The sequence below is a fragment of the Lagenorhynchus albirostris genome, chromosome 19 (assembly GCF_949774975.1).
Source record: "Lagenorhynchus albirostris chromosome 19, mLagAlb1.1, whole genome shotgun sequence".
Taxonomy (NCBI): Eukaryota; Metazoa; Chordata; class Mammalia; order Artiodactyla; family Delphinidae; genus Lagenorhynchus; species Lagenorhynchus albirostris.
In genome coordinates this window covers 29854761-29882096 of record NC_083113.1, presented here as the reverse complement: position 1 = coordinate 29882096, position 27336 = coordinate 29854761, and the positions used below count along the sequence as shown (strand labels likewise).

General features: G+C 38.0%; 1 protein-coding gene across 3 annotated transcripts in view; it reads right to left on the bottom strand.

Moving 5' to 3' along the window:
- Positions 1–19642, bottom strand: part of RBL2 (RB transcriptional corepressor like 2) — a 51838-nt gene extending 32196 nt beyond the window's left edge. For all 3 annotated transcript variants that reach the window (XR_009537314.1, XM_060132582.1, XM_060132581.1), the window contains exons 1-8: positions 19296–19642; positions 16850–16980; positions 14424–14624; positions 11141–11205; positions 7516–7644; positions 5837–5997; positions 5680–5744; positions 4537–4723 (exon numbers count right to left, since the gene is read on the bottom strand). Coding sequence is in view for 2 of the 3 variants with exons in the window: in XM_060132582.1 (XP_059988565.1) it covers positions 4537–4723; positions 5680–5744; positions 5837–5997; positions 7516–7644; positions 11141–11205; positions 14424–14624; positions 16850–16980; positions 19296–19538 (1182 nt within the window). In the remaining variant the exon portion in view is untranslated. The remainder of the gene's footprint in view (positions 1–4536; positions 4724–5679; positions 5745–5836; positions 5998–7515; positions 7645–11140; positions 11206–14423; positions 14625–16849; positions 16981–19295) is intronic.
- Positions 19643–27336: the final 7694 nt, after the last annotated feature.

Sequence of the window (27336 nt, the reverse complement as noted above, 5' to 3'; positions counted from 1 at the left end):
GGGAAAACTGGACAGGTACATATAAAGGTATGAGATTAGACTACTCCCTAACACCATACACAAAAATAAGCTCAAAATGGATTAAAGACCTAAATGTAAGGCCAGAAACTATCAAACTCTTAGAGGAAAACATAGGCAGAACACGCTATGACATAAATCACAGCAAGATCCTTTCTGACCCACCTCCTAGAGAAATGGAAAACAAAAATAAACAAATGGGACCTAATGAAACTTAAAAGCTTTTGCATAGCAAAGGAAACCATAAACAAGATGAAAAGACAACCCTCAGAATGGGAGAAAATATTTGCAAATGAAGCAACTGACAAATGACTAATCTCCAAAATGTACAAGCAGCTCATGCAGCTCAATATCAGAAAAACAAATAACCCAATCCAAAATTAGGCAGAAGACCATATAGACATTTCTCCAAAGAAGATATACAGATTGCCAACAAACACATAAAAGAATGCTCAACATCATTAATTATTAGAGAAATGCAAGTCAAAACTACAATGAGATATCATCTTACACCGGACAGAATGGCCACCATCAAAAAATCTACAAACAATAAATGCTAGAGAGAGTGTGGAGAAAAGGGAACCCTCTTGCATTGTTGGTGGGAATATAAATTGATACAGCCACTATGAAGAACAGTATGGAGGTTCCTTAAAAAAGTAAAAATAGAACTACTGTATGACCCAGCAATCCCACTACTGGGCATATACTCTAAGAAAACCATAATTCAAAAAGAGTCATGAACCAAAATGTTCATTGCAGCTCTATTTACAATAGCCAGGACATGGAAGCAACCTACGTGTCCATTAACAGATGAATGGATAAAGAAGATGTGGCACATATATAGAATGGAATATTACTCAGCCATAAAAAGAAACAAAATTGAGTTATTTGTAGTGTGGTGGATGGACCTGGAGTCTGTCATACAGAGTGGCAGTCAGAAAGAGAAAAACAAATACCGTACGCTAACACATGTATATGGAATATGAAAAAAAAAAGAAAATGGTCATGAAGAACCTAGGGGCAAGACAGGAATAAAGACACAGACCTACTAGAGAATGGACTTGAGGATATGGGGTGGGGGAAGGGTAAGCTGTGACAAAGTGAGAGAATGGCATGGACATATATTTACTACCAAACGTAAAATAGATAGCTAGTGGGAAGCAGCCGCATTGCACACGGAGATCTGCTCGGTGCTTTGTGACCACCTAGAGGGGTGGGATAGGGAGGGTCGGAGGGAGGGAGATGCAAGAGGGAAGAGATATGGAGACATATGTATACGTATAATTGATTCACTTTGTTATACAGCAGAAACTAACACACCATTGTAAAGCAATTATACTCCAATAAAGATGTTAAAAAAATACATAGGCTAATAAAATATCTTTTCTAATTTTTCCAACAAACTCTGAAAGGTTAAGATAGCTAAAGAGTTTTTTACTATTCAAGATAGACTATATTTCCCTATGTATTAAATGTGCTTATTCTAGAGATAGTTGTAAAAACACCCAGCAAAATTTTTACCTGGCAACAGAACTATTCAAGTTTCATGAGATACAGAAAAACACAGTAATTTGCCATACAGAAATAAATCTATATGTGTCTTCTCTTGAATTAAACAAGAGTAGAGCCAAGACTTTCACTTTGTTTCAAAGAAATTAATTCTGTAATTTTTTTTAGGTCAATAAGATGATCTACGTAGATTAACTACATTCAGAAGATTTCTCCCTATATTTAACAGCTTTTCTTACAGCCACCTTCTTCCCTGTTTATGAACCAGTGCATTGCTGGGAGGAGAAGCAACAGCAGCCAGCAGCATCTCACCACGTGGCCCACAGGTAGCAGCACTTCCACAAAGGAAATGACATACGACAACCACAAACAACTTCCTGCCTGTAGTCCTCAAGGTCAGCATGGGGCTTCTTGGTAGCCCTGTTTAAGTTCTTAGTTTAAAGCTTCCTGTGCATTCTGATCAAGAAGAGTCTCTCTTTAACTTCTTAGACCTCTTTTATTGTCTATCAACTCATACTACTAGGTAACCTCTCTTAATTCCATGGCTTTAAAAGCCATCCATATCCTAATGACACTATATATATCCTAAGGGTATATATATATATATATATATATATATATATACAGCCCTTACTTTTGCTGTGAGCTCTAGTCTTGTATCTCTAAATGGCCTATTTAACTCCTCTACTAGAATATTTAAAAGACATCTCACCCTTAACGTGCTCATAACTCTAATTCTTGATTTTTTCCCTGCTAGACTTGTTCTTTCCCCTCAATAAATGTAAATAGTAAATATTTATGGAATGCCTACAAGCACTGAATACAACACTGGTCATAGACCTCATAAAGCTTATATTCTAATGCAGGGAGACAGATAATAAACAATCCATCTATCCTTCCTTCCTTTCTTCCTCTCTCCCTCTCTTCCTCCCTTTCTCTCCTTCTCTCTCTCTTTCTATGTATTTATTATCTTGAGACAAACAATTCCTTATTTCTACCTACCTACCTACCAACCATCAGACACTGATAAATACTAACAGGAACACTAATGGCAAAGTAAGGGGGAAAGCAAGTCCTGAGGTAGGGGAGGATGCTAGTGGTTATTATTTTATACAGTAGTCAGGTTATCAGAGATCTGAAGGAAGCGAGGAAGTAAACCACATGAGCATCTTGAAGAAACATGCTCTAGGCTGAGAAAACAGCAAGAGCAAAGGCTTTGAGTTGGGAGTATGCTTGGCATATCTGAAGAATGAAAAAGGAGGTTAATGTGGCATGAGTGGAAAGGGTGAGGAGGAAAGTGGTGGGAGATGAATTCAGAGAGGTAGCACAGCTAGATCACTGAAGACTTTTTAGGCATTTGTAAGGACTTTAGCTTTTATACCATTCACCCAACTGGAGTCATCACTGTTTTCTTTTTTTTCACACCCTAGATCCAAGCCATCAGTAAATTCCAGGATATTCATAGCTGTTTTGTTCACTGACATAGCCCCAGTGTCCAGGACACAATCTGACATACAGCATACCTTGAGAATATTCGTTGAATGAGAAAGCAAACCAGTCTTAAGTCTGGTCTTACAGGTGAGTTACCCCTTGGAATTAGCTACACTGCCTCTGGAAGCACCTGTCAGAAGGTGCTTATTTTCTGTTGTATGAACACCACACAACAGAAGGGAAACTCCTAGTCGCCATCATCCTAAGTGTCTGCATGAAATATACACATGATCCTGAAACTCAGTTTAACAGAACTTTCTTGAAGACTACAGATTCTCAGTTTCTCTAGTCTCTTAGATGAAGGTACCAATTTGGGTCAATCAACATTTTCTAAACACTTACTATGTTCAATATGGGCTGTATATTACTGGCCCATCTTCTCAAAACCAACAATCATCAGCATGATACATTCATTTACATTTATATTAAATTCTTTTTCCCAGATCTAACCAAAAATTTTGAAAGTCAAGGTTGACAAAATTTAAAACAGTAAACATACAGATAACTTTTTTTTTTGGTCCTCAAAAGTGTTTTTTTTTCTTTTGTTTTGTTTTGTTTTTTGCGGTACACGGGCCTCTCACTGTTGTGGCCTCTCCCGTTGTGGAGCACAGGCTCTGGACGCGCAGGCTTGGCGGCCATGGCTCACGGGCCCAGCCGCTCCGCGGCACGTGGGACCTTCCCGGACCGGGGCACGAGCCCATGTCCCCTGCATCGGCAGGCAGGCTCTCAACCACTGCGCCACCAGGGAAGCCCCAAAAGTGTTTTTTGTTTGTTTGTTTTGTTTTACATCTTTATTGGAGTATAATTGCTTTACAATGGTGTGTTAGTTTCTGCTTTATAACAAAGTAAATCAGTTATACATGTACATATGTTCCCATATCTCTTCCCTCTTGCGTCTCCCTCCCTCTCACCCTCCCTATCCCACCCCTCTACGTGGTCAAAAAGCACCGAGCTGATCTCCCTGTGCCATGCGGCTGCTTCCCACCAGCTATTTATTTTATGTTTGGTAGTGTATATATGTCCATGCCACTCTCTCACTTTGTCACAGCTCACCCTTCCCCCTCCCCATATCCTCAAGTCCATTCTCTAGTAGGTCTGTGTCTTTATTCCTGTCCTACCCCTAGGCTCTTCATGACATTTTTTTTTCTTAAATTCCATATCTATGTGTTAGCATACGGTATTTGTCTTTCTCTTTCTGACTTACTTCACTTTGTATGACAGACTCTAGGTCCATCCACCTCATTACAAATAGCTCAATTTCATTTCTTTTTATGGCTGAGTAATATTCCACTGTATATATGTGCCACATCTTCTTTATCCATTCATCCGATGATGGACACTTAGGTTGTTTCCATCTCCTGGGAGATAACTTTTTCAATTAAGATAAGTAGGATGTGAATTTTCTTTTTCATACTGGAAGCAAGTAAAACGCATCTACACACACAATTACCAAAATAAAATAGAACCTCTGGCATGTCTGCTCCTGTATTTCCACTCTTCTGGCATGGCTCAACTCACCTTGTCAAAGTGCTGCTGCAAGATGCTTTTCATCTGCACCCTTTCAGCAGTCTCTGTTCCTGAACCAGTATTCAAACACCTTGAGAGGGTCCCAATTTCCTCTTCAGCATCCTCTCCAAGAAAAATCCGCTCATCTAAATTCCCAACAGATAAAACATACTCCTCATAGGCCTTATTGATGGCTTTACTATAGGGGAAAAAAAATAGGCAAAATGTATACTCACGGAACTGCCATTTCAGTTGTTTTAGGCTACTTGTTTCATTTTTTTCATTTACTAAAAATTCTAATAATTTTGTAAAAGTTAAGTTTTAGTGGGATCACTGTTAATTATAAAAACTGAGGAGTATAAAATGCACGCTTGCTCCATTATGCTCATGCATTGTACAGTAAGTATATTTTGGTGACAGTATTTCAGGATGGGTATCCTGTACCAAGCTGCCTGGTAGGTACAGCTTCTGGTGAGAAGCCTAATTATCTTTCTTAGCTGCTCCAGGCAAGTTTGAAGACCTAAGTACTTCCACATCATCATTCTTCCCCTGTGTAGTTCCAAAAGAATTTCTTTATTTCAAAAATCATGATCCAAAAGCTTAACTATTAAAGCTTTAAAGAACGGCCATACAGTTTTCAATAAATCTAAAACATGTGCTTCGAGTAATAGTTGACAGAATTTTTTACTGCATCCCTATATTCTGCCACAAGACATATTCTAAATTTCCAGGACACAAACAATAAAAACATGAAACTCGGGCTTCCTTGGTGGCACAGTTGTTAAGAATCCGCCTGCCAATGCAGGGGACACGGGTTCGAGCCCTGGTCCGGGAGGATCCCACATGCCGCGGAGCAAGTAGGCCCGTGAGCCGCAGCTGCTGAGCCTGAGCTCTGGAGCCCGTGAGCCACGGCTGCTGAGGCCTGCGCGCCTAGAGCCCATGCTCCGCAACAAGAGAAGCCACCACAATGGGAAGCCTGCACACCACAATGAAGACCATCCCCTGCTCGGCACAACCGCGCGCAGCAATGAAGACCCAGCGCAGCCAAAATAAATAAATTAAATAAATTAAAAAAAAACAAAAAACATGAAACTCTGAGGTTTCCTCGGTACATAATTTAAAACATTAAAGTACGTTTATAACAGAAGTACTCACAAACTCTCTCCAAAATTCCCAGGTTCTAGAAAACCAGTAAGATTTTCTTCTTTTCCCTTAAGGAGCTATGATGAAAGAAAAGATCCTTAAGTCATCGTATTAAATCAAGTCTTTGCCCAGAAGATATTTTCAAATTACTTCTTTACTACTTACAAACCTTTTTTTCATAAAGTTTCCTAATATAGGGTTTCCAGAAATGTTCCTTTATTCCCTTTGCTTCCAAAACTAGGCCGTCATGTAAGGAACAGAGTTTCTCAATGACACAAGGTGGGTCGGAAGAAGGTTTAGAATCCTTAGCGTGAAAATCTTCAGATAGACCTGTGATGGGTAAAATCATAGAGATAGCAGGTAGCATTCCATAAACCAAACTGTAATAAACTAAACTATAAATAATAGAGAGTCTAATCAGCACTTGAGTTAGCATATGAGTGTACAGGAAATAGTGTAAGGGCCTAATTTGACTCTATTTAAATATACTTCAAAAATAGCAAATAGAGGTAAAGCGTATCACTGCTCAAAAGATTTCAGTTATTCAGTTATCTACCTGGAGACGGTTAAAAAAGAAAAACTAAAAAAATAATTTAGTATATTGCTATAAGATCTAAAAACCAGAAAAATAAAATTTTGCCAATAAGCGTTACATTCAAATAAAAAATAGCACTTCGAAAAAAATTACTGTTCAAAGTACACACTCTTTATATACTTTGATTTAATTATATTATATGTATTTATCATGTTAATTTACAGCCCTTGTTCTAGATTCAATGCAAGAGAAATAAAGAAGAGGGGATAAAATGAAGGGAAGCAGCTATATAGAAATATAAAAGGGAGTTAGGAAAGAAATAAAAGAAAGGACAGAATACAGAGAACATTAAACTTACCAAACCAGAAGCAACTGAAGTAATTAACTCCACTGACTTTAAAAATCTACCTTGAGATTCAGACAAGCTGAAATTCTAATTGTAACCACCCCACAACTAACAATCACTCAGAATCCTACCAAGTTATTATTCAAATAGCAGCAGCATTATATAATAGCTCAATAAATACTTTTTTTTTTTTTTGTGGTACGCGGGCCTCTCACTGTTGTGGCCTCTCCCGTTGAGGAGCACAGGCTCTGGACGCGCAGGCTCAGTGGCCATGGCTCACGGGCCCAGCCGCTCCGCGGCACGTGGGATCCTCCCGGACCCGGGCACGAACCCGCGTTCCCTGCATCGGCAGGCGGACTCCTAACCACTGCGCCACCAGGGAAGCCCAATAAATACTTTTTAATATTTGCTTTATACATAATTGGTCTCTTACTGTATATCATTCATAGAAATTATATACCTTAAAGCCTACTAAATGGATAGCCAAAATAACTATCATTTCCAAACACCTTTTAGTTTAGAGTTGAAAATTCATTTTACTTATTTTAGAACCATAGCTACTCCTCTTCTATAGAAAAGATCTGAAATGGAGATTCTTTCAATAAATCTGCTTTGACCTCCTCCTGTGTGTCAGCCATGAAACTTGCCAATGTAGAAAACCACCGTCAGCTCTAATGTCATCTTCGCTACTCCAGGTTTTTAAATTCCTTCTTCTTGTTGAATATATATTTCAGAAACTTCTAAAGTTGTCATCTAAGACTTTAAACTTTGTGATATTTGCAATTTCTTTTTCCATAAATATTTTTACAGAGAGCTCAACTCCTAGTTGTAAGTACTCTGGTGATGAAGCTTTGAAAAGCATTTATGTTCTCTGATGCTAGGAAAGCTATAGTATGTGTACAACTCCCAACAGTAAACATAATGTAGAAATGTGAGTTGTCTGATAGTCTTTGATTTACAAACTTACCTTTAAAATTAGGGTTCACAAGTTCTTTACGATTGGAACATTGAAGGGCATTTCCATAAACTAAGTCCAAAGCACACAGCAGAAGATGATAAGAATTAACCAGATCATCACTAATCATGGGGAAATTACCTACAGGATTATAAACAATTATAGAGTTAAATTTGCATCAACTTCACAATATTTTTAAAATAATTTCTTCCTTTAGTTAAAATGACATTATACAACAGTGTACAAAGCTGACTCAAGAGCTACAGAAAGTGTTTTGGCAAATTCACAGTTTGAAATATTAAACTCTTAGAAATTTATTAAACTAGATAGATAAGAGTAAGACTAAGAAGCCCGCCGGCCACAACTAAGACCTGGCACAACCAAATAAATAAATTTTAAAAATAAGTATTTTTAAAAAAAGAGTTTAAGAAAAACCAAAACTTTACTATAAATGCCATTCATTAATATTCATTAAATAAGCATTTATTAAATGCCTAATAGCTGATCAAAATTTTATCATAATTGGTTTTTCTTTTGAAAATTCTGAACACAAACAACTTCATAAATGATCTCAAGCTGTTAAGAAATTGTTTGGTATGAAAATATTTTTCTGTCAAGAAAACTGGTAGAAATGCTTAGATGGGAAAAGCTGAAAAAATGATTAATGTAATTATTTTTTCATGTATGTATTTTAAAAAGACCAGAAACTATAATCAGACTCCTAACAGTAATATTTTAAATACTTTTTGATGTAGTAATACAAGCTCATATAAATTAATGCAACAGGACCACAATAAAAGATATTTCAGTTCTAGAGCTAGTATCCCAGGAATAATTGTTGATGCTTGGTAACAAAAAAATAAACCAAAACCTAAACCTAAAGAAACATGTCATTTCTGTAGTTCTGGTTTAACTCTAACATTGAAAAGAGTTTTTATAGGCAGTTAAAACAGTTTTATTATTCTTAGACATTAAGGAATATTTCTAGATTTTTTTTGTATCTTTAAGCATTAAACACTGCATATATATGCTTCATATTGATTTTACACTCTTATAACATCAGATGAATTCAACATAAATAGCTAACATACATCTGAAGAATTATTTCTAAACCTTGACATTTTCACACTAAATGACTACCCAAATGCATACACACACACACTCACACTACTCTGTTTCAGGCTGTTTTCTCTCCTTTCCTCTAAAGAAAGTTACCACTTACCTCAGCATAGCAGGATAAGCAATTCTTTTTTTTTTTAATAGATGGAAATATTTCAACAAATCAATTTAAATGGATTAAAGAGAAAAAATAGTTTTCTGCTGCCAAAAAGACAAATGATAATTAATAGGCTAAACTTTGCATTGATATAACCAAACTAACTTGCATGGTTTCACAAAAAAGATGCTTAATATTAAAATATACTCAATTCCTCAGATGTAAAACAGGAAGTGGTACCTACCAGTTTCAAGCTACAAAGCCCTACACACTGACAAGCCTAAACTTGTCGCTGGTGTTGTACCTGCCACGGAAGGAAATAACTGGCAGCACAGTGACTTCTAACAAAAATCTGAAATGCCCCTAAAGATCAGAACCTAAACTCCAGGACTCTCCCATCATGACATACTCTACATTTCAAATCCTGACTTTAGAAATAAATCTCACTTCGTGAGATATTTTATCTTTCAATCAACAAAGATAATCTGACTGAAGACTTGGGATAACATGTAAAACAGGAAGTGGCACCTAACAGTCTTCAGTCCACAAAGCCCTTCATGACAACAAGCCCAAACTTGTCACTCTTGTGTACTTGCCATTGGAAGTCAACAAAGATAACAGGCAAAAGTTAGCTTGTTTATCAGGAATGAGATAATCTGGGATGCCCACTGTTGCAGACAAAGTCATGAAAAAGGTGTCTATAAGAGTACACCATCCCCCAAATAACTAAATCAAGAACTGAATAAAACCAACTAAACTACTCTATTGGAAAAGATCCTAGTGAATCATAAACGATCATAGTGCTGGATCGTGGGTAGACAAAGGCTCTTTAGACCAAATAATTATATCGGAATTAATAACAGTAAGGTAAAACTCAAACACTGAGTTAATTGTAGAGACAAAAGCTATGCCACCCCAGTTGATCAAGTGAGACCAAAACCTAAATAAATACACTTCTCTTCCAATAATTTATATAGTACCAAATACTTACCTCCAAGTATACATATGTCATAAGACATAAAACAGATATAAATCCTAGAAGTCAGATATACCTGCCCACAATCTACTGTCAAGACTAATATCATAACACCAGCCACAGTAAGCCAAGTGGTAGCAAATGTTCCAACCATCATGAAAACAGTTTATATGCTCTTATTAAGCCTTTCTAAATTTCATGCCACTGATCACACCACCTTCATCTCTGCTAAAGAAACATCCAGTGTGATGGAAAGCAAAAATAACCAAGAGCTCATTTTTGACAAAAGAAAGATTTTTCTTTTCAATAAAGCATGCAACTCAGGGAAGGAAGGATAAGTTCTAACCTAACTAGCTAGAAAGGACCAGCTACAATCAGACAAATTGAACTGACACCAAGGGACATATCCCTGCTAGAGGGCCTACACATGCAGCATGAAACCAAGAGCTAGGAGATGTGGATTCAAATCCTAGCTCTGTTTCTAGCAGCTAGTTTCTGGGCCTCAGTTACTGACTCTTTAAATAAGTTGGACAAATGGATTTAATAATGAGAACCTCTTATATTTATGAAATACCTGCCAGCTCTAATAATTCTTTGATTTTAACTTTGCATTTTATTGGGATATCTTAATGGCAAAGGCATTCTATATAATCTATAGAAAAAGCTGTGTAACTGTACTTTCTGCTCTTCTATATATTAGTAAGAATCATTTCTACATAGAAATACAGAGAGGTAAGAACCTGCTGTATAGCACAGGGAACTCCACTTCGCTGTACAGTAGAAACTAACACAACATTGTAAAACAACTATACCTCAATTAAAAAAAAAAGACACTATGCCTAGGAATAAGCTGCATAAATTTTACACATATTTTATATTTCATTTCAATAAACTTACTGATAGTCAATTCATTCCTGATTAAAAAAATACAGAGAGGACAATAATAAGAATAAAAATGTATTTCACTGAATGCAGACCTTGGACAGGTTAAGTGAGAAGAGGAGGTAGAGAAAATAAGTTGTATCTAAAGGTATTTGATCAAGCATATTTATCTGAACAAGATGTAAAAAGTAATCTGAACTACTCTGAAAACGATCAGTCCCACTCAATTAAATAAGACATGTCTCGTGAAAAATACAGCCCAAGATATAAGCACAGACACACTAATGTGTTTCAGTCCATAATTCAGAGATAATGTGCTTTGGAAAAAATGTTGTGTAAGAACAAAACGAAGGATTTTCCATTTAATGAAGGAAGTTTGGGATACTGTAAAGAATTTCAAAAGACTCTTATGAAAAGGCAATACTTAAAAAAGAACCTGGGACTAAAAGCCTTGAGAAATTTTTCAGTGAGAATCTTTTCCTGATACACATTATAGGTTGACAATAGTAGTACCTGAACTTTTAAATAAACTAATATTTAAATAAATATCACTCTTTCCTTACCTTTTGCATATATAAAAAGCACCCAACAAAAATGGAAAACTTCAGACACGGTACAGGGCTGTCGCCTTTGGGGGAGAAAAAAGTCATGAGATAACAGAAGAAGCAGAAAAAGACATGACAAATGACTGTAAACTAGGTGAGAAACAAAACCCACAGTTAGAGGGAGTGACAGCAGATTCATTTCACATGGAAAATGTGCAAGAAGTTCTGCTCCAACCAAATACTGGTAAGGGAATAGCTGGGAGCAAGGGAAAGCACTCATCTTAGAAGAAAATTCTGAAGAGGTGTAAAAGCTTTTGCAGGTCAAGATAAGTAAGGTAGAAAATAAAACGAGTAACAGTAGTTCTTCTGATGACATCAGCAAGGCTAATGCTGCTTTAAGACCCATGTATGCAGGCAGATATTCCTCCAACTTTTTTTCCCCTCCACCATAGTTGATGAAATGTAAACCCTCCCTCCCTAAAGACATTCCAGATTATATATCGAGTCACAAATGGATTTTTTTTTTTTTTGGCTGTGCTGCATGGCATGCGGGATCTTACCCCGACCAGGGACCGAACCCGTGCCCTCTGCAGTGGGAGCTCGGAGTCTTAACCAATGGACCACCAGGGAAGTCCCACAAAAGGACTTTTTAATGTAAATTCGGGGCTCCCCATAATTCCTTATATTTCTATCATTAGGAGTACCTGTTGCAGGGAGGAGGAAGGGGGAAAATAAAAGTGTACCTGTTATATTTGCTAAGATGTCTGCTACAGGGAGTTTCAGACCTGTTTTAAACTTGGCTTTTCTACCAAATCCTCTGCCAATGTTTAGGTAAGACATCTGTTGGCTCCACATCCCAATAGCCTTATTCTACCAAGGTGCTTTGAAGAGAAGAATCTGAAGACTGGGGTTTAGTTCCCGCACTGTCATTAGCTAAGTACACTTGCTCTCCATGTGCCTTAGTCTCTCCATCTGCTAAAAGATCATTCTACTTGGGTATAATACTGTATTTCATTCACCAGTCGATGGCAAGGATTAAACGTCATTGCCCTGCTTTAAAAAGTAGCCTCCCCACCATAGGCATGTGATAAACTACCTAGTTTTGATACCTAGCAAGATAAAAGTCAAACATTTTAGAAGCCATTCTAACTTACAGTTATAAGAAAAATAAGTCCTAGTGATGTAATGTACAACATAAATATAATTAACACTGCTGTATGCTATATATGAAAGTTAAGAGAATAAATCTTAAGAGTTGTGATCACAAAGAAAAATTTTTTTTCTATTTAGTTTTGTATTTCTAAGTGAGATGATGGCTGTTCACTAAACTTACTGTGGTCATCATTTCATGATGTATATAAGTCAGATCATTATGCTGTACACCTTAAATTTATATAGTGCTGCATGTTAATTATACCACAATAAAACTGGAAGAAAAAAACAACACTCAAGCCACTCCAAAAACTGGCTCTAGAACTCTAGAACAAACTTAACCTGCTTAGCCAAATTTCCTCCTACTTTGCTGCTTCGGTGTCTTCATTCTTCATCCTCTGCATAGAAGGCTACCTGTATCTCCAAATTCACCTATCAAAATCCTACCCATCCTTCCAGTCCTATTTCTGCCTACTCCATGGAACCTTACCTAACTGTCTTATACAGAGTGGCTTATTTTTGCCCCCAAAGTCCTACATTTCTATTATCTTTTGCACTTATACATGCCTCTCCCTGACTATACTTACTGTAAGCTCTCAAAAGACAGTGACTCTGGGTTTTGGTTTTTTTTTGTTTTTTTTTTTAACATTTGTATCCTACATACAGTAAGCTCTCAATAAATACTCAGTGAGAAATTTTCAAAGACCAGTGTGTGAGATGCAATACTGAGTCACGGTGAAATACACGGGTTCTGCAGGCAGACTACTTAAGTTTCAATAAGAGCTCCACACTTACTGTGTGACCTTGGCCAAATTACTTAACCTCTCAAAGGCTTGTTTCCCCCCACGTGTAACAACAGTATCAACCTCATAAAGCCATGGTAATGATTAACTGAAGTAATACATGCTTAAGTCTTAGAAGAGTCCCTGCCCCATAATAAATACTCAGTAAATGGTATACATTACTATTACTAATATTAGCCAAAAGTACTAATAAAAAGTATACAGGGTGATATAGATGTAAAATTTTTAGGTAAACTTATTAGAATTTTCTGAATTAGAATTAAGTAGTCCATACACCCTAATAAATATCAAAGCAAATACAATCTGAAATCATTTTTACAACACTTCAGAGAAAGAAGATATTCTATATCTTTCTATAAATGATCATATCAGCCTCACTTAGACTCAGAAACAAGCTTCTATCCAAACTTTAGAATACTTAATTATAAATAGACAATTCCCTAAAACTGCAAGCAAACTAGACCAGCTGCTTCCGTATCAGTGGGGTCAAGTATATAAAAATGAACATCGTTTTATTTTTTAAAGCTGCTCACTTACTGTAAACATCCTTCACAGTTTGGGAACATTTTTATATTGAAAGAGAAGCAAACATTATTCATTCAATTACAATAACTTCTTTTCCCCTACTTTTCTTGTCAACATTTTTCTAGTTCTATTTTAAGAACAAATTTTCATTTCTACTTTATGAAAAAAACTTTCGTGATAAAAGTAGAGAATTTGTATCCCATAATTGCCCTTATCTACCAGGAAAGATGGAAAACGTCGAGCCAGAATAAGTTTACAGATTTGCACACATAGTCAGAAGCAGAATTTCATAATAGTTTCAGTTTTCAGTTCCACTATTCTCCCCCCAATCCAGTTTCTCTACTTTTCACAGGTTGTAAACATCAAAATACATAGAGAAGCCTTTTCAGGGGGATTTTTTTACTATTCAGTTTGACATAAAAGTCAAATAAAGAAATAGTCTATATGTATTATAATATGTAGAAAATAATAGAAATAGTCAATATCATCGATAATAGAAAATTAAGTAGTCATATTCTATACCCAAGATTGCTAACTGGTGAGAGTATCTAAGGTCTGATTTTTGCATTTTCGGTTGCTTAAATGAACAGGGAAAGTTTATAGAAACAGAGATTCCACACATTTTGCAACGTGAAAGAAGCCAAACTCTTCAGAGCTAACATACAATGAAAAGCAAGAAATTATTATTGGAAAGAAAGATTACTTATGAAATCACATTTGTTTCTTAAGACCAGCAAAATAAACTGAGGGACACAAACTAAGGGATCAAAACTGTAGTACAGACAAATGTGTATTCCTGCTTAACAAATATAAAAACATACCGCTGTTTTCTTCCTCTTTGTTGACGAGGCTGCTCCTCTTGAGGATATTTAAAAATGTCCTGAAAAATGGGTTCATATTTCTTAAAGATTACAGCAGAAACAGTGAAGTTTCTTTCTAATCTCTCAGTCCGTTCTCTGAACTGTGCGGGTAGGTTTGCCATGTCTTCCCATTTCTTCATCTTGTGAAAAAATTCAATTAAGCTGATATTAAAAATAAAAAATGAGATTTTTTTTTGTAATTAACACAGGGTAAAATATACAAATTAGATAATTAAAAGTAATTGAAATTAACTCATTAAATTATATTACTTTTAGACAGTGATATAAAATCACAACTCATGCCTCTCTGGCTAATCTCACAGATTGGTTTATTTCTCTCATCTTCCAAATCTAATTTCCCTAATCTCTTTTCCTGAGATTACCTAAAAGTTTAAAAAAAATATGAAATACATATCAATACAAAAGAAGTGGAAAATAAGTAGTTAACCAGAGAACATAACCAACATTCATGTAACAATTGCCAGATTTAACAAATATAAACATATCAAATACATTTTGCCATGTTTGCTTCAGATTCTACAGAAACAGCCAGTGCCCTTTGGACTCTTCTTCCCCAAAGATAAGCACCACTGTATAGTCTGAGTCTTCCCATCCGAGTTTTTACACTTACTGTGTGATTATATATGTACCCATAAACAGTTTAGTAGTATCTTTTGTATGTGTGGTTTTAAATTTTTATATAAATGGTATCATACTGTAAGTAGCATTCTACAACTTGTTTTTTCATTCAATATGTTTATGAGATTAATGTTGCTACGTGTAGATCTAATTTTTAATTGCTAAAAATATTCCTTCATATGAACTACCATGTCTTGCGTTCATTCCCCAACCAATGGAAATTGAGGTTTCTAATTTTTCACTATAACAAAAATGCTGTAATGAACACATTTCTGTACTTGTACGCTGAAGTTTCTTTAAGAACTACCCTGAGAAGCAGAATTGCTGAGTCAGAGAATATGCATCTTCAACTTTACTAGATACTGCCAAATTTCCCACTAGAGTGACTGTGCCAATTTATACTCTCTCCAATGTACACCAGCAATACAGAGTTCCTATTTCCCTACATAATGACCAAACTTGGTATCGTGAGACTCCAAATTTCCCCAATCTGATGAGAATGAAATATTACCTTATTTTTACTTCGAACTTCCTTGATTACTTGTGAGACTGAACATCTTTACCTACATGTATTAGCTATGTGAGTTTAGGCCTTTGTGAAATCATATACTTTTCCCATTTTTTAGTAGCTATTTGTCAATTATTTAACTATTTGTTAGTAGTCCTTTATGTAATTCTGGATACTAATCTTTTGTTACACTGTAAATATCTTTTCCCAATCTGCTCTTTCTTTTTAATTCATTTAGTCCATTGCTGCAGAGAAGTAAATAATCTGAACCCATAGGTAAAAATTTAAAAACAAAAATTGAACTTTCGAATTGGAAATAAAACTGAAGTCTGAGATATTACTTGCATTAAAATATTAGGTAAGCTTAGTTTACTAGAGTTTATAATGATGATTCCATAATTTGACCTTTGCTTCTAAAGTCCCTTGTCTGTCATTTAACTGGATGAGTCTGACTCCACTTTTCTTCTTTGTAATGATTATACTTTGCACCTTATTTAAGCACACTTCTGCAGGTTTACAGCCCAGGTGTTCAACTCTTTACACGCTGCCTCTTGTTCTTAGGCCTAAATATAACTCAGGATGGAGTTCAAGGTTAATAAATAGACTCCAGCTAAAAGATTACATTTCTTGTTATTTTAATAGTAAGTGATTTTTTTTTAAACCACTAGGTCCATAAATTTTGACAGTGGCACTTCCTCCAAAATGCCAAACATCCTTTTTCCACCAATCTTTAATAAGCCAAGAGAAAATTAACCCAAACGGCACAAATAATAAATGTAATCAATTCAATTACACAACAGATAGAAAAAGCAATTTCTGCCTCCTCTTTAGATACAAGTCCGGTACATGTAGTTCTCAGTTTAATACCATATAATATTTACTTTTTCAATTTAGAGTATCTTTACTTAGAGTTCTCCCAATATTACACAATGATAAGTCATTGTGTAATATTAACCTAGTAGGAATGAAAATGTAATTGATTATCTTAATGTAATTAAATGTAATGATAACCTAATAGTAAACGCTTCATACAAGTACCAAATACGTTAAAATTTAATTATTTTTCACCAAATAAATAAAATATAATGGACACTAACTTAGATGTGGTAAAGAAAAACCATGACCTAACTTCTAAATTTAGCACTCCATAGGTACAAATGCTTGGAAAATGATAAAGAGAAATTCCTACTGTCACTATGCTTTTATATTAGTCACACTCTACAAACTCTGACATAGTTACCTCTGCTCTGAACATCTCAGGATTCTAGTTAAAGATACATAGTTTCCTTCAACTGTCCCTTTGCTTACAGTTGGCACAGATTTTCTGCAAGCCACATATAAGGCACATGCTAACCAATGAAGATCATTTCCCTGTAAAAGAAAAGAAAATTGATTTTTAGCTAATGAACTATATATATTTCAGTATGAAAAACTCGTTTAAATTCAAAGTGTTATTTATATGTTTGTGGGAAATTGCATTTTCAATGATGTCCCTGTCCCAAATGCTTTTCGTATAATGTGACACTGACATTCTTCCACAGAGAGGTTGAAGTCTGTGTTCTCTCACTTTGAACTGTCTCAACCAGTACCACAGGTGAAAGTGATGCTATGTAACTTTCAAGATCATAAAAGGCAATACAATTCCACCTGGTGCTCTCTCTCAGGACATACACCGTGGAAGTCCCAGCATGGGAGTAGATCACCTTGGGCAAATTACTTAACAATTGTAGAGGCTCAATTTTCTTACCTGAGGACTGTGAGAATTGAGAAAATACAAGAAATCAAAAGATAAAATTCTATAACCACTATTCTATATTAAATATCATACGAGCTTTATTTTCCAGGGTACACTTCCACGAGACTGACACCCGACATTATTTTACAGCATACCTGACTACTAGTTCCACAAGGGCAGGGATTTTGTTTTGTGCCTTGCTCTATCCCCAGCACCTACGTAACGGTGTCTGGCCATGAACAGGTGATCAAAAAATATTTGGGAAATGAATGAATATCATTCACTTATTGGGTAAACTGAGCTAAGAATCTGAGATCGAAGTCTTTAAAAAACTGAGAAATCAAACAGTTATTTTTAAAAATAATTTACTAACCATCTATTATTTGTCACTTGCTTATATAACCCTGGGCTTCACACAACTTAACCACTGTGAGTTGAAATAATGCTTTTTCTATCGAATTTACAGGGTTATCCTGAGGGTAAAATAAGAGCTTATTTGGAGGCACTTATGCCCATCACCAAAAAAGAGTCCTTCTCTTTGTCTGCCTACAGGAACCACTAGGAAAGAAACAAGAACATGGCCTATTCAGCCAGATCACCAAAGCATGTGAAAGAGCTTTGTAAACTCCAAAGCGCAATCCATATGAGTGCTTCATGCTCCAGAAACTCGACGTTACCTTATTTAACCATCAGAACAGCTTTGTAAGGTAGGTACAAATATCTCAAAGTAACATACCACAAAATTGAGTTTGGAATGGTTAAGTAAATTGCCCAAAGTCACCTAGGTCTGTCAGGTTCCAAAGCCAGTATATTACTAGCTTCCCCCCAACCCCGCCCCGCTGCAGATGTAAAAATGGGAATAAGGAACTGAAATAAAATTCTATTAATGCAAGAATAAAAAAATAATAACCTTAGTGAGTGCCACACAGGCAAAAACACCCTCTTATAGTTAAATAACACCTCGGTTAGGCCTTCCCATTCTGAGCCTATTTGCCCTACTCTTTCCACAAACTATTCAACAACTTAAAATCGTATGGCCTGCAGTTTAAATACCACTCACACAGGCAGTCAAACAGCGGATAAACAATGCAGACTTCCGTGTCACTTCCCATTGGCCCATAAAGGGGAGGTGCCTACAGGGTTGAGCCTCACTGGCTAGAATGGCCATTTTCTCCGCTGCAAGCCCCGTCGGAAGAAAGGGACAAAACATGCCTAGATCGCAGCGACTATAAGAGTCCTGGGCAATATCTGGAGTGACCAATAGGTCCTCAAGGTCGTCGCAGTCCTGACTTCCTACAGACAAATGCGTGTCTTTATCCAGGCGGGCAGAAAGCCCGTTTCATTTGCGCAGGGGAAAGATTCGTCTTTGTTCACACATACATAAACACAGCTCGAAACGTAACGCTTTTACTCAAACGGAGGCAATGGCCTGGACAAAGGCAATTTGGTACAGTTCAAAAAGAACTGAAGAAGAAGCCCGGAAACGCAGGCGCTAACATCGGGTTAATTTCAGAGCTAAAGCAGGCAAGCCCCCGCCCCACCCCACCCCCTTCTGCGTATGGTCTTGACAACTACACCTGTTCATCCTGCCAACAAGGTGCTTGTTTTTGTAATCGGACCGCAGCACGACCTCAGCCTCGCGGTGCTACTTTAGGGCAAGGGCTGTTCCCGCTTCGGAACCGGAGGGGGAAGAGCAGCGAGACAGAGTTCACTTTCAGGGCCGCTACAGAGCTTTTCAAAAGCCAGGTTTCCAGGACGAAGGTTCGCAAAGAGGATTCCCTCCCCGCTCCAGGCTGGGGACCCAGAGAGCCGGGGCCGGCAGGGGCGGAGGGGTCCCCCCTACCCCCCAACCGCGGGGCGCCCGAGCCGGGGAGACAAGGGGCCCCATTCCCGGAGGCGGGGCGGGACCACTAGGCCCGGAAAGCCGCTGGTCTCCTCCCCCCGGGCGCACCTCCAGCGTGTAGCTCTCGCTCATGCTCCTGTAGCTGTCCCAGGCCTCGGCCCGAGCCGCCTCGTCCATGTTCAGGCGGCTGCACAGCTCGTCGAACCGCTGTTGGGTCTGAGGGGCCGGCGACCGGGCCGACTGCGCTGCGTCCTCCGCCTCGGCATCCTCCTCCTCCTCTTCATCTGAGGCCGCCGCCGCCGGAAGAGGAGGAGGGGGCGGCGGCGGCGATTGGTTGCCTCCCGACGGCATAGCGCACACCTGGGCGGCGGGGCCTCAGGTGAGCCGAGGGCCTGGGCCCCCAGCCATTCAAACCGCGAAGCGCCCGCCAGTCGGCCGACTGATTGCCTACTGCGCCGCGGCCAACGGCGCTGGGCCACACATCGGTGCCCGTAGTTCCGAGCACGGGTTGATGGGAAATGTAGTCCAGGCCGGGGGCCCACGGGGATCAAAACTCATATGTAGAAAAATCATCTCGCGTCGTCTCCCTCGGGTGGAAATAAAAGCGACTTCTCTCCGTTTCAAGTACCTCCTCATCGGGAGACCATTCAGCAGGGCTGTACTGAAGAGAAAACATCCAAGAAACGTTGACATGTGAAGGTTTAGTGTCCAAAGTGTCCCCAGAAATAACACTCATCACCTGCGTGTCCTTATCTAAAAAATAAAGATAATAGAAAGGGCCTGTCTGCCTAAATTCAAATTTCGGCGTCATTCCTAATTCTAGTTCTTTCCTATGTTTTAATTTTATTTGCGACTTTCAAATAATTATTGGATTTTTTTTTAAAGTAGTAATTCTTTTTTTCCCCATAGGGTGAATTTACATTCACTATAAGTGACATATTTGTCCTACTCTAAGTCACCCAATTGGCTTAAATTTACATTTCCTTTATTTTTATTTTCATTTTGCTTTCTCTTTCCAAATTTATATGAATCACTTTGTTTCCAGTCGTCTTTGATTTCTTAAAGGGGTATGGTATAAAACGTTTTCATGCACGAGGAGCCCTAAGGCATTTCTGGTTTGCTATGGGGTCATTTTCTGTCTTCATTGATCATTTGAACCCAGCCACCATACCGTGAGGAAGCCCAGGTCACTTAGAGAAGCCTGTTGTCAAAGATAAACAAAGCTAGACATCAGTGAAAGGGATGAAAACATTTTATGCAGTCATTCCTGACAGTAGGGGAAAGTGCTGGACTCCTTTCTGAATTGTGCAGAGATAATTGGGGATTTAAAGGGAAAAGGAAAGAGTAGAGATGGGGAGGGAGCAGAGCTCAAGCAAAAAGTTACGGAGGGTTGGTGACTATATATGTGATTAGGCCAAGTGGACCTGCTAGTTATCAATTTGTTGAAGTTAGGATTGTATCCTGCCACAGAGACTGGGAGTCAGAGACTCTGTACTTCCTGATGATTACATATCAAAGGAATGGCTTTCAGGTCATTGAGAAAGACACTCCTGATTTGTAGGATATACAGTTGGTCTGCAGTATACACAGGTTGTGCATCCGCAGGTTCAACCAACTGTGGATCAAAAATATTAAGAAAAACAAAAACAGGGACTTCCCTGGTGGCACAGTGGTTAAGAATCCACCTGCTAATGAGGGGACATGGGTTCGAGCCCTGGTCTGGAAAGATCCCACCTACCGTGGAGCAACTAAGCCCGTGCTCCACAACTACTGAGCCTGTGCTCTAGAGCCCACAAGCCACAACTACTGAGCCCACGTACCACAACTACTGAAGCCCACACACCTAGAGCCCATGCTCCACAACAAGAGAAGCCACCACAATGAGGAGCCTGCACACCACAACTAGAGAGAAAGTCTGTGCGCCCCAGTGAAGACCCAGCACAGCCAAAAATAAATAAATACGTAAATTTAATTAAAGAAAAAGAAAAGAAAAGAAAAAACACCTCACTGAAAACAAGACTTTCCCTTTTTTAAAAAAAAAAGAACAAAAACAAAACAAACAAACAAAATACATACAACCATTCCAGGAAGTTCCAAAAAGCAAAGCTTGAATTTGTCACGTACCCTAGCAACTATTTACTTAGCATTTACATTTACATCCCACTTACATTTTATTAGGTATTATAAGTAATCTAGAGATGATTTAAAGTTTACAAGAGGATGTGCATAGCTTATATGGAAATACTATGACATTTTATATAAGAGACTTGGGCATCAGCAGTTACTGGTATCTGCAGGGCTCCTGGAACCAATCCCTGCATATACCAGGGACAACTGTACATCTCAAAAGGACAGAGGAAGGTATCACAATTGTAAGCCCTATTTAGTAAATGCTATAAGAAAGGGAAGGCTGAGACCTTTCCTCAGGTGTTGGCAAGAACAATCTTTAAATTCTGGAAGCATTGAGGTTTCTCAGGCAGGCATTTTATCAATAATAGGGGCTGGAGTCACCCTAGGACACAGCCTTATGCTGCTAGAAGCCATGCTAGAGTTATGGCATCTCAGTGCAGGGGTTTGGACGAGAGTTTTGCTGTTCTAACCATGCACATAGGACATGAGACCCCTGGCCCTCAGTCCCAGCCATGTTGAATGAGCCCGTTTACAAGCAGATTCTCCAGCTTCCAGTCAAGCTGTCCCAGCTAATGCTGTATGAAGCAGAGATGAACCTTCCTGCTGATCCCTGCCCAACTGCATATCTGTGGGCAAAAGCAATAATTATTTTGTTTCAAATCACAAAGTTTTAGGACAGTTTGTTATGCAGCAATAAATAATTAAACACCTGTTAAGTGTAAGACATGTATCTATCAATTATCATGAAAGAAAAAAAAATCACTTAATAATTGAATTTTTTCTTGGTAATTTTTTATGCCTCCACTAGTCTTACCAATAGATTAAATTTTTTAACTTTGAAAAGCTAAAATTACTTAATAATTGACATTAACATTCCTTAAAAAAAAAAAGAAAAAAGAGGCACTTTTGATGATGGAGATTAACTGACTTAGACATAGCTAAGAAAAGAGTTGAAACTGAATCTCTAGACTATGGGTACAAAACATTTCTACCCCTTATCTTATCTCCTTCTCCTCCAGAAGTTAGGGTGGCCGTCTTAAAACACAAATCTGGGGCTTCCCTGGTGGCGCATGCAGGGGACACGGGTTCGTGCCCCGGTCCGGGAAGATCCCACATGCCGCGGAGCGGCTGGGCCCATGAGCCATGGCCGCTGAGCCTGCACGTCCGGAGCCTGTGCTTTGCAATGGGAGAGGCCACAACAGTGAGAGGCCCGCGTACTGCAAAAAAAACAAAACAAAACACAAATCTGATCACCTCTTTCCCCTAGTTAAATAGTTTCTCACTGATCTTAGAAGTCAACATCCTCCATGGCCTACAGGTTCCCTCCCACCTGCCTCTGTATTCTCTTTGAAAATCGCTTTCCATCAGTCAAGTACCACCTTCAATGTCAATTTCTCGAATTTCCCTATTAAATGTTCTCATGACACATTATAGTCATAGTGAATTATTTACATGTTTATCTTTCATGTCTATTGTCCTCATTATGTGTTAAGTGCTATGAGAGTAGCAACTGTGTCTGTTTAGTTCCATCCTGTGACCTCAGAGTCTAACATGGTTCTGGGCATCTAGTTGACTCGCCAAAATATTTATTGAATAAATGACTGATTATGATAATCAAGATATATCTTGTTCTTATTGGAGTCTCAGGTTTTGTGCACGTAAAATCCTTACTCTGGCTGTGATCTGATAGTCCAATAGAATGTCAAAGACCATAAATGGCAGTCATCTAAAAATAAATTTTACCTTTACATTATTTATATCACCCTAAAATATATGACTTAACCGTGAAACATCACATAAACATTTCTACAATGAAACACAGTGGTCTTCACACGCTTTGGTATGTCCTCCTAAAAAAAATCACCTTCTAGCATACTTTAAAGTTGACATCTAAAAGGTTTCATTAAAAGTTTGATCAAGAGCAAAGGATGTAACATCCAGCATGTAACTACAGCCCTTTTAAAGTGAAACTGTTACTAAACTTGAAATATTTCCATTGGACCTTAAATATCATAGCAGATACTCACTATCATTCATTTAAAAAATACATGAACAGGAAATTCCCTGGTGGTCCAGTGGTTAGGACTCTGCACTTTCACTGCTGAGGGTGCAGGTTTGATCCCTGGTCAGGGAACTAAAATCTGGCAAGCTGTGCAGTGCAGGAAAAAAAGAAAGAAAGAAAGAAAAAAAGAAATCAAACTTACACACAAAAGACCCTGAATAACCAAAGCAATCTTGAGAAAGAAGAACAAAGCTGGAGGCATCACACTTCCTGATTTCAAACTATATCACAATATTACAAAGCTATAGTAATCAAAACAGTATGCTATTGGCATAAAACAGACACACAGATCAATGGAACAGGATGGAGAGCCCAGAAATAAACTCACACGTATATGGTCAATTAATTTACAACAAAGGAGCCAAAAATATACAATGGGAAAAAGATAGTCTCTTCAATAAATTGTGTTGAGAAAACTAGACAGCCACATGCAAAAGAATGAAACTGGACCACTATTTTACACCATACACAAACATGATTTCAAAATAGATTAAAAACTTGAACATAAGACCTGAAACCATAAAGCTCCTAGAAGAAAACACAGGTGGTAAGCTCCTTAACAATGAATTTTTTGGATTTGACACCAAGAGCAAAAGCAACAAAATCAAAACAAACATGAAGAACTACATCAAGGGACTTCCCTGGTGGAGCAGTGGTTAAGAATCTGCCTGCCAATGCAGGGGACATGGGTTCAATTCCTGGTCTGGGAAGATCCCACATGCCGCGGGGCAACTAGCCCCGTACACCACAACTACTGAGCCTGTGCTCTAGAGCCTGCGACATAAATCATAGCAATATTTTTCTGGCTCTGTCTCTTAAGGTAAAGGAAACAAAAGCAAAAGTAAACAAATGGGGTCTGATTTAACTGTAAAGATTTTACACTGCAAAGGAAACCACTGACAAAATGAAAGGACAATCTACCGAATGGGACATGACTGATAAGTGGTTAATATCAAAACCACATAAACAGCTCATGCAACTCAATATCAAAAAAACAAGCAACCCAGGAATTCCCTGGCAGTCCAGTGGTTAGGATTCAGAGCTTTCACTGCCGTGGGCCCAGGTTCAATCCCTGTTTGAGGAACTAAGTACCCACCAGAAGCACCATGCAGCCAAAAAACAAAACAAAACAAAAACGAATACAAACAAAAACAAGCAACCTGATTTAAAAAATCAGCAGAAGACCTGAATAGACATTTTTCCAAAGAAGACATACAAATGGCCAAGAGGCACATGAAAAGATGCTCAGCATTGCTAATCATCAGGGAAATGCAAATCAAAACCACAGTAAGCTCTCACCTCACACCTGTCAGAAAAGCTATCATCAAAAAGACTACAAATAACAAATGTTGGCAAGGATGTGGAGAAAAGGAAAACCTAGTACACTGTTGATGGGAACGTAAATTGGTGCAGCCATTATGGAAAACAGTATGGAGTTTCCTCAAAAACAGCAACAACAACAACAACAATAACAACAACAAAAACAAATAGAACTACCATATCATCCAGCAATTCCACTTCTGGGTATTTACTGGAAGGAAATGAAATCACTAACTCAAAAAGATATCTGCACCTCTATATTCATAGCAGAATTACTTACAGTATCCAAGACATGGAAATAACCTAAGTGCTCATTGATAGATGAGTGGATAAAGACATTTGTATATAATTGAATATTATTCAGCCATAAAAGAAGGAAAGCCTGCCATTTGTGACGACATGGATGGAACTTGAGGGTATTATGCTAAGTGAAATAAGTCAGACAAAGAAAGACAAATACTGTATGATATCACTGATATGTGAAATCTAAAAAAAAAACCCACCAAAAACCAAACTCCTAGATACAGAGAACAGACTGGTGGTTGCCAGATGTGGGCAATAGTGGGTAGGTGAAATGGGTGAAAAAAATGGGTGGACAAATGGTACAAACGTCCAGTTATAAAATAGATAAGTTATGGGGATATAATGCACAACATGGTGACTATAGTTAACTATACCATATTGTGTATTTGAAAGTTGCCAAGAGAATAAATCTTAAAATTTCATGTCACACACACAAAAAATTTGTACCCATGTGTGGTTATAGATGTTAACTAAACTTCTTGTGATAATCATATATATATATATATATATATATATACACACACACACACACACACACACACACACATATATTAAATCACTATGTTGTACACCTAAAACTAATACAATGTTGTATATCAATTTTATCTCAATTTTAAAAAGAATTTTAAAAAAAGAGAAATCAATCTCGGTTATTCCAGAGGTTTGGTTCTTGGGGTCTGATTACTCTTTCACTCATTTATTCATTAATTCATTTAGCCAGAGATCTTGTCATCCATCCACTCAAATATTCAGCAAATGCTTAGTGAGTGCCTACTATGTGTCAAGTACTTTGCCAAACACTGAAGATATAGTAGTGAATGGTATATGCATGGTCTCTGCCCTCAAGAGCTTATGATCTCATGGGAAAAACAGACCTAGAACAAGTAATTATCAAGTGTGAATATATTACAAAAAAAAGAAAGTCAGGGAACTACAGGATTGCATCCCAGAAGACCTTTCTCAGGCACAGGGGCAGGAGTGCCTGGGTGGTTGGAGGTGGACAAAGGCTTTCCCTTCTTCCCCTTCACTTCCCCGAGGAGAAGTCTAAAAGTCATAACTAGAAGAAGGAAAGGGTTCATCTCAGGTAGAGGAAAAAGCTTTTTCAAAGACCTCGAATTGGGAAAAAGCATGGGTGGTTCAGGGAGTTGTAGGAATATGAATGTGGTTGAAGTGTAAAAAGCAAGAGGAACAGGAGGTATGGATAGAGATGAGGTCAAAGCTCTGGTTAAGATTTTGGACTTGATGCTAAAGGTGATTGGATGCCACTTAAGGTTTTAGGGTAAGGAGAACAGTGTCACTCTGTCTCCAAAACCTAGAACGGTGTTTATCACTTAACAGTAGTTCAATTAATATTCATTTAACTAAACATCTAGTTTGACTTCAAGGCCACCACTGAATTCCGTGAGGCCCAGTGTTCCTGAGATGAAATTGACCAGGCGGATCAGACTGATTTCCTCAGTTTTCATTAAAAAAATGCAAACCCTTGCACAGTACAGGGAACTATACTAAATATTTTGTAATAATCTGTAAGGGAAAAGAATCTGAAAAAGAACATATATATATGTGTGTATGTGTATGTGTGTGTGTGTGTGTGTGTGTATAAAAAAACTGAATCACTTTGTTGTACACATGAAACTACCACAATATTGTAAATCAACTATACTTCAATTTAAAAAAAGAAAAAAAATAAAAACACTTCCAGTCATTTCTCTCCTGAGTTACTTTGGTCAGGATGAAATATCCTTCTCCTCCATGACCACCGAATCCTTGTGTGCTCTGGAACTCCCAGCATTTCCTCATATCCCCCAGGCTTCAAGGCCAGGAGCAGGGGCTGTGTCCTCTCTGCTACCCCCTGTGCCCACTGAACCCTTACTCTTCCATCCTCAGGTCATCAAAGCCCATCCCCTAACCCCATGGTCTCCATTTTTCCCCTCTCAGGAAAAGTCAACATCATTCTTCCAGTTGACTAGGCCAAAAAACTTTGGAGTCATCCTTGATTCCTCTTTCTCTCACCTTCTCCATCCAATCCACCAGCTCAGTCTTCACTTACTCAAAATCCATCCACCTCTCAGCTCCTCCATTGCCAGTCCTCTGATCCAAGCTTCCATCTTCTCTTACCAGCATCCTTGCAATGTCCTTCCATCTGGCCTTCCTGCTTCTGTCTTTCCTTTTACCACAATTTCTTCTTAACATAGAAGCTGTGATGGTTAAGTTTATGTGTTAACGTGGCTGGGCCACTGTGCCTAGATATTTGGTCAAACACTATTTAGGATGATTCTGTGAGGGTGTTTATGAATGAGATTTACATTTAAATTGGTGGACTTTAGGTAAAGC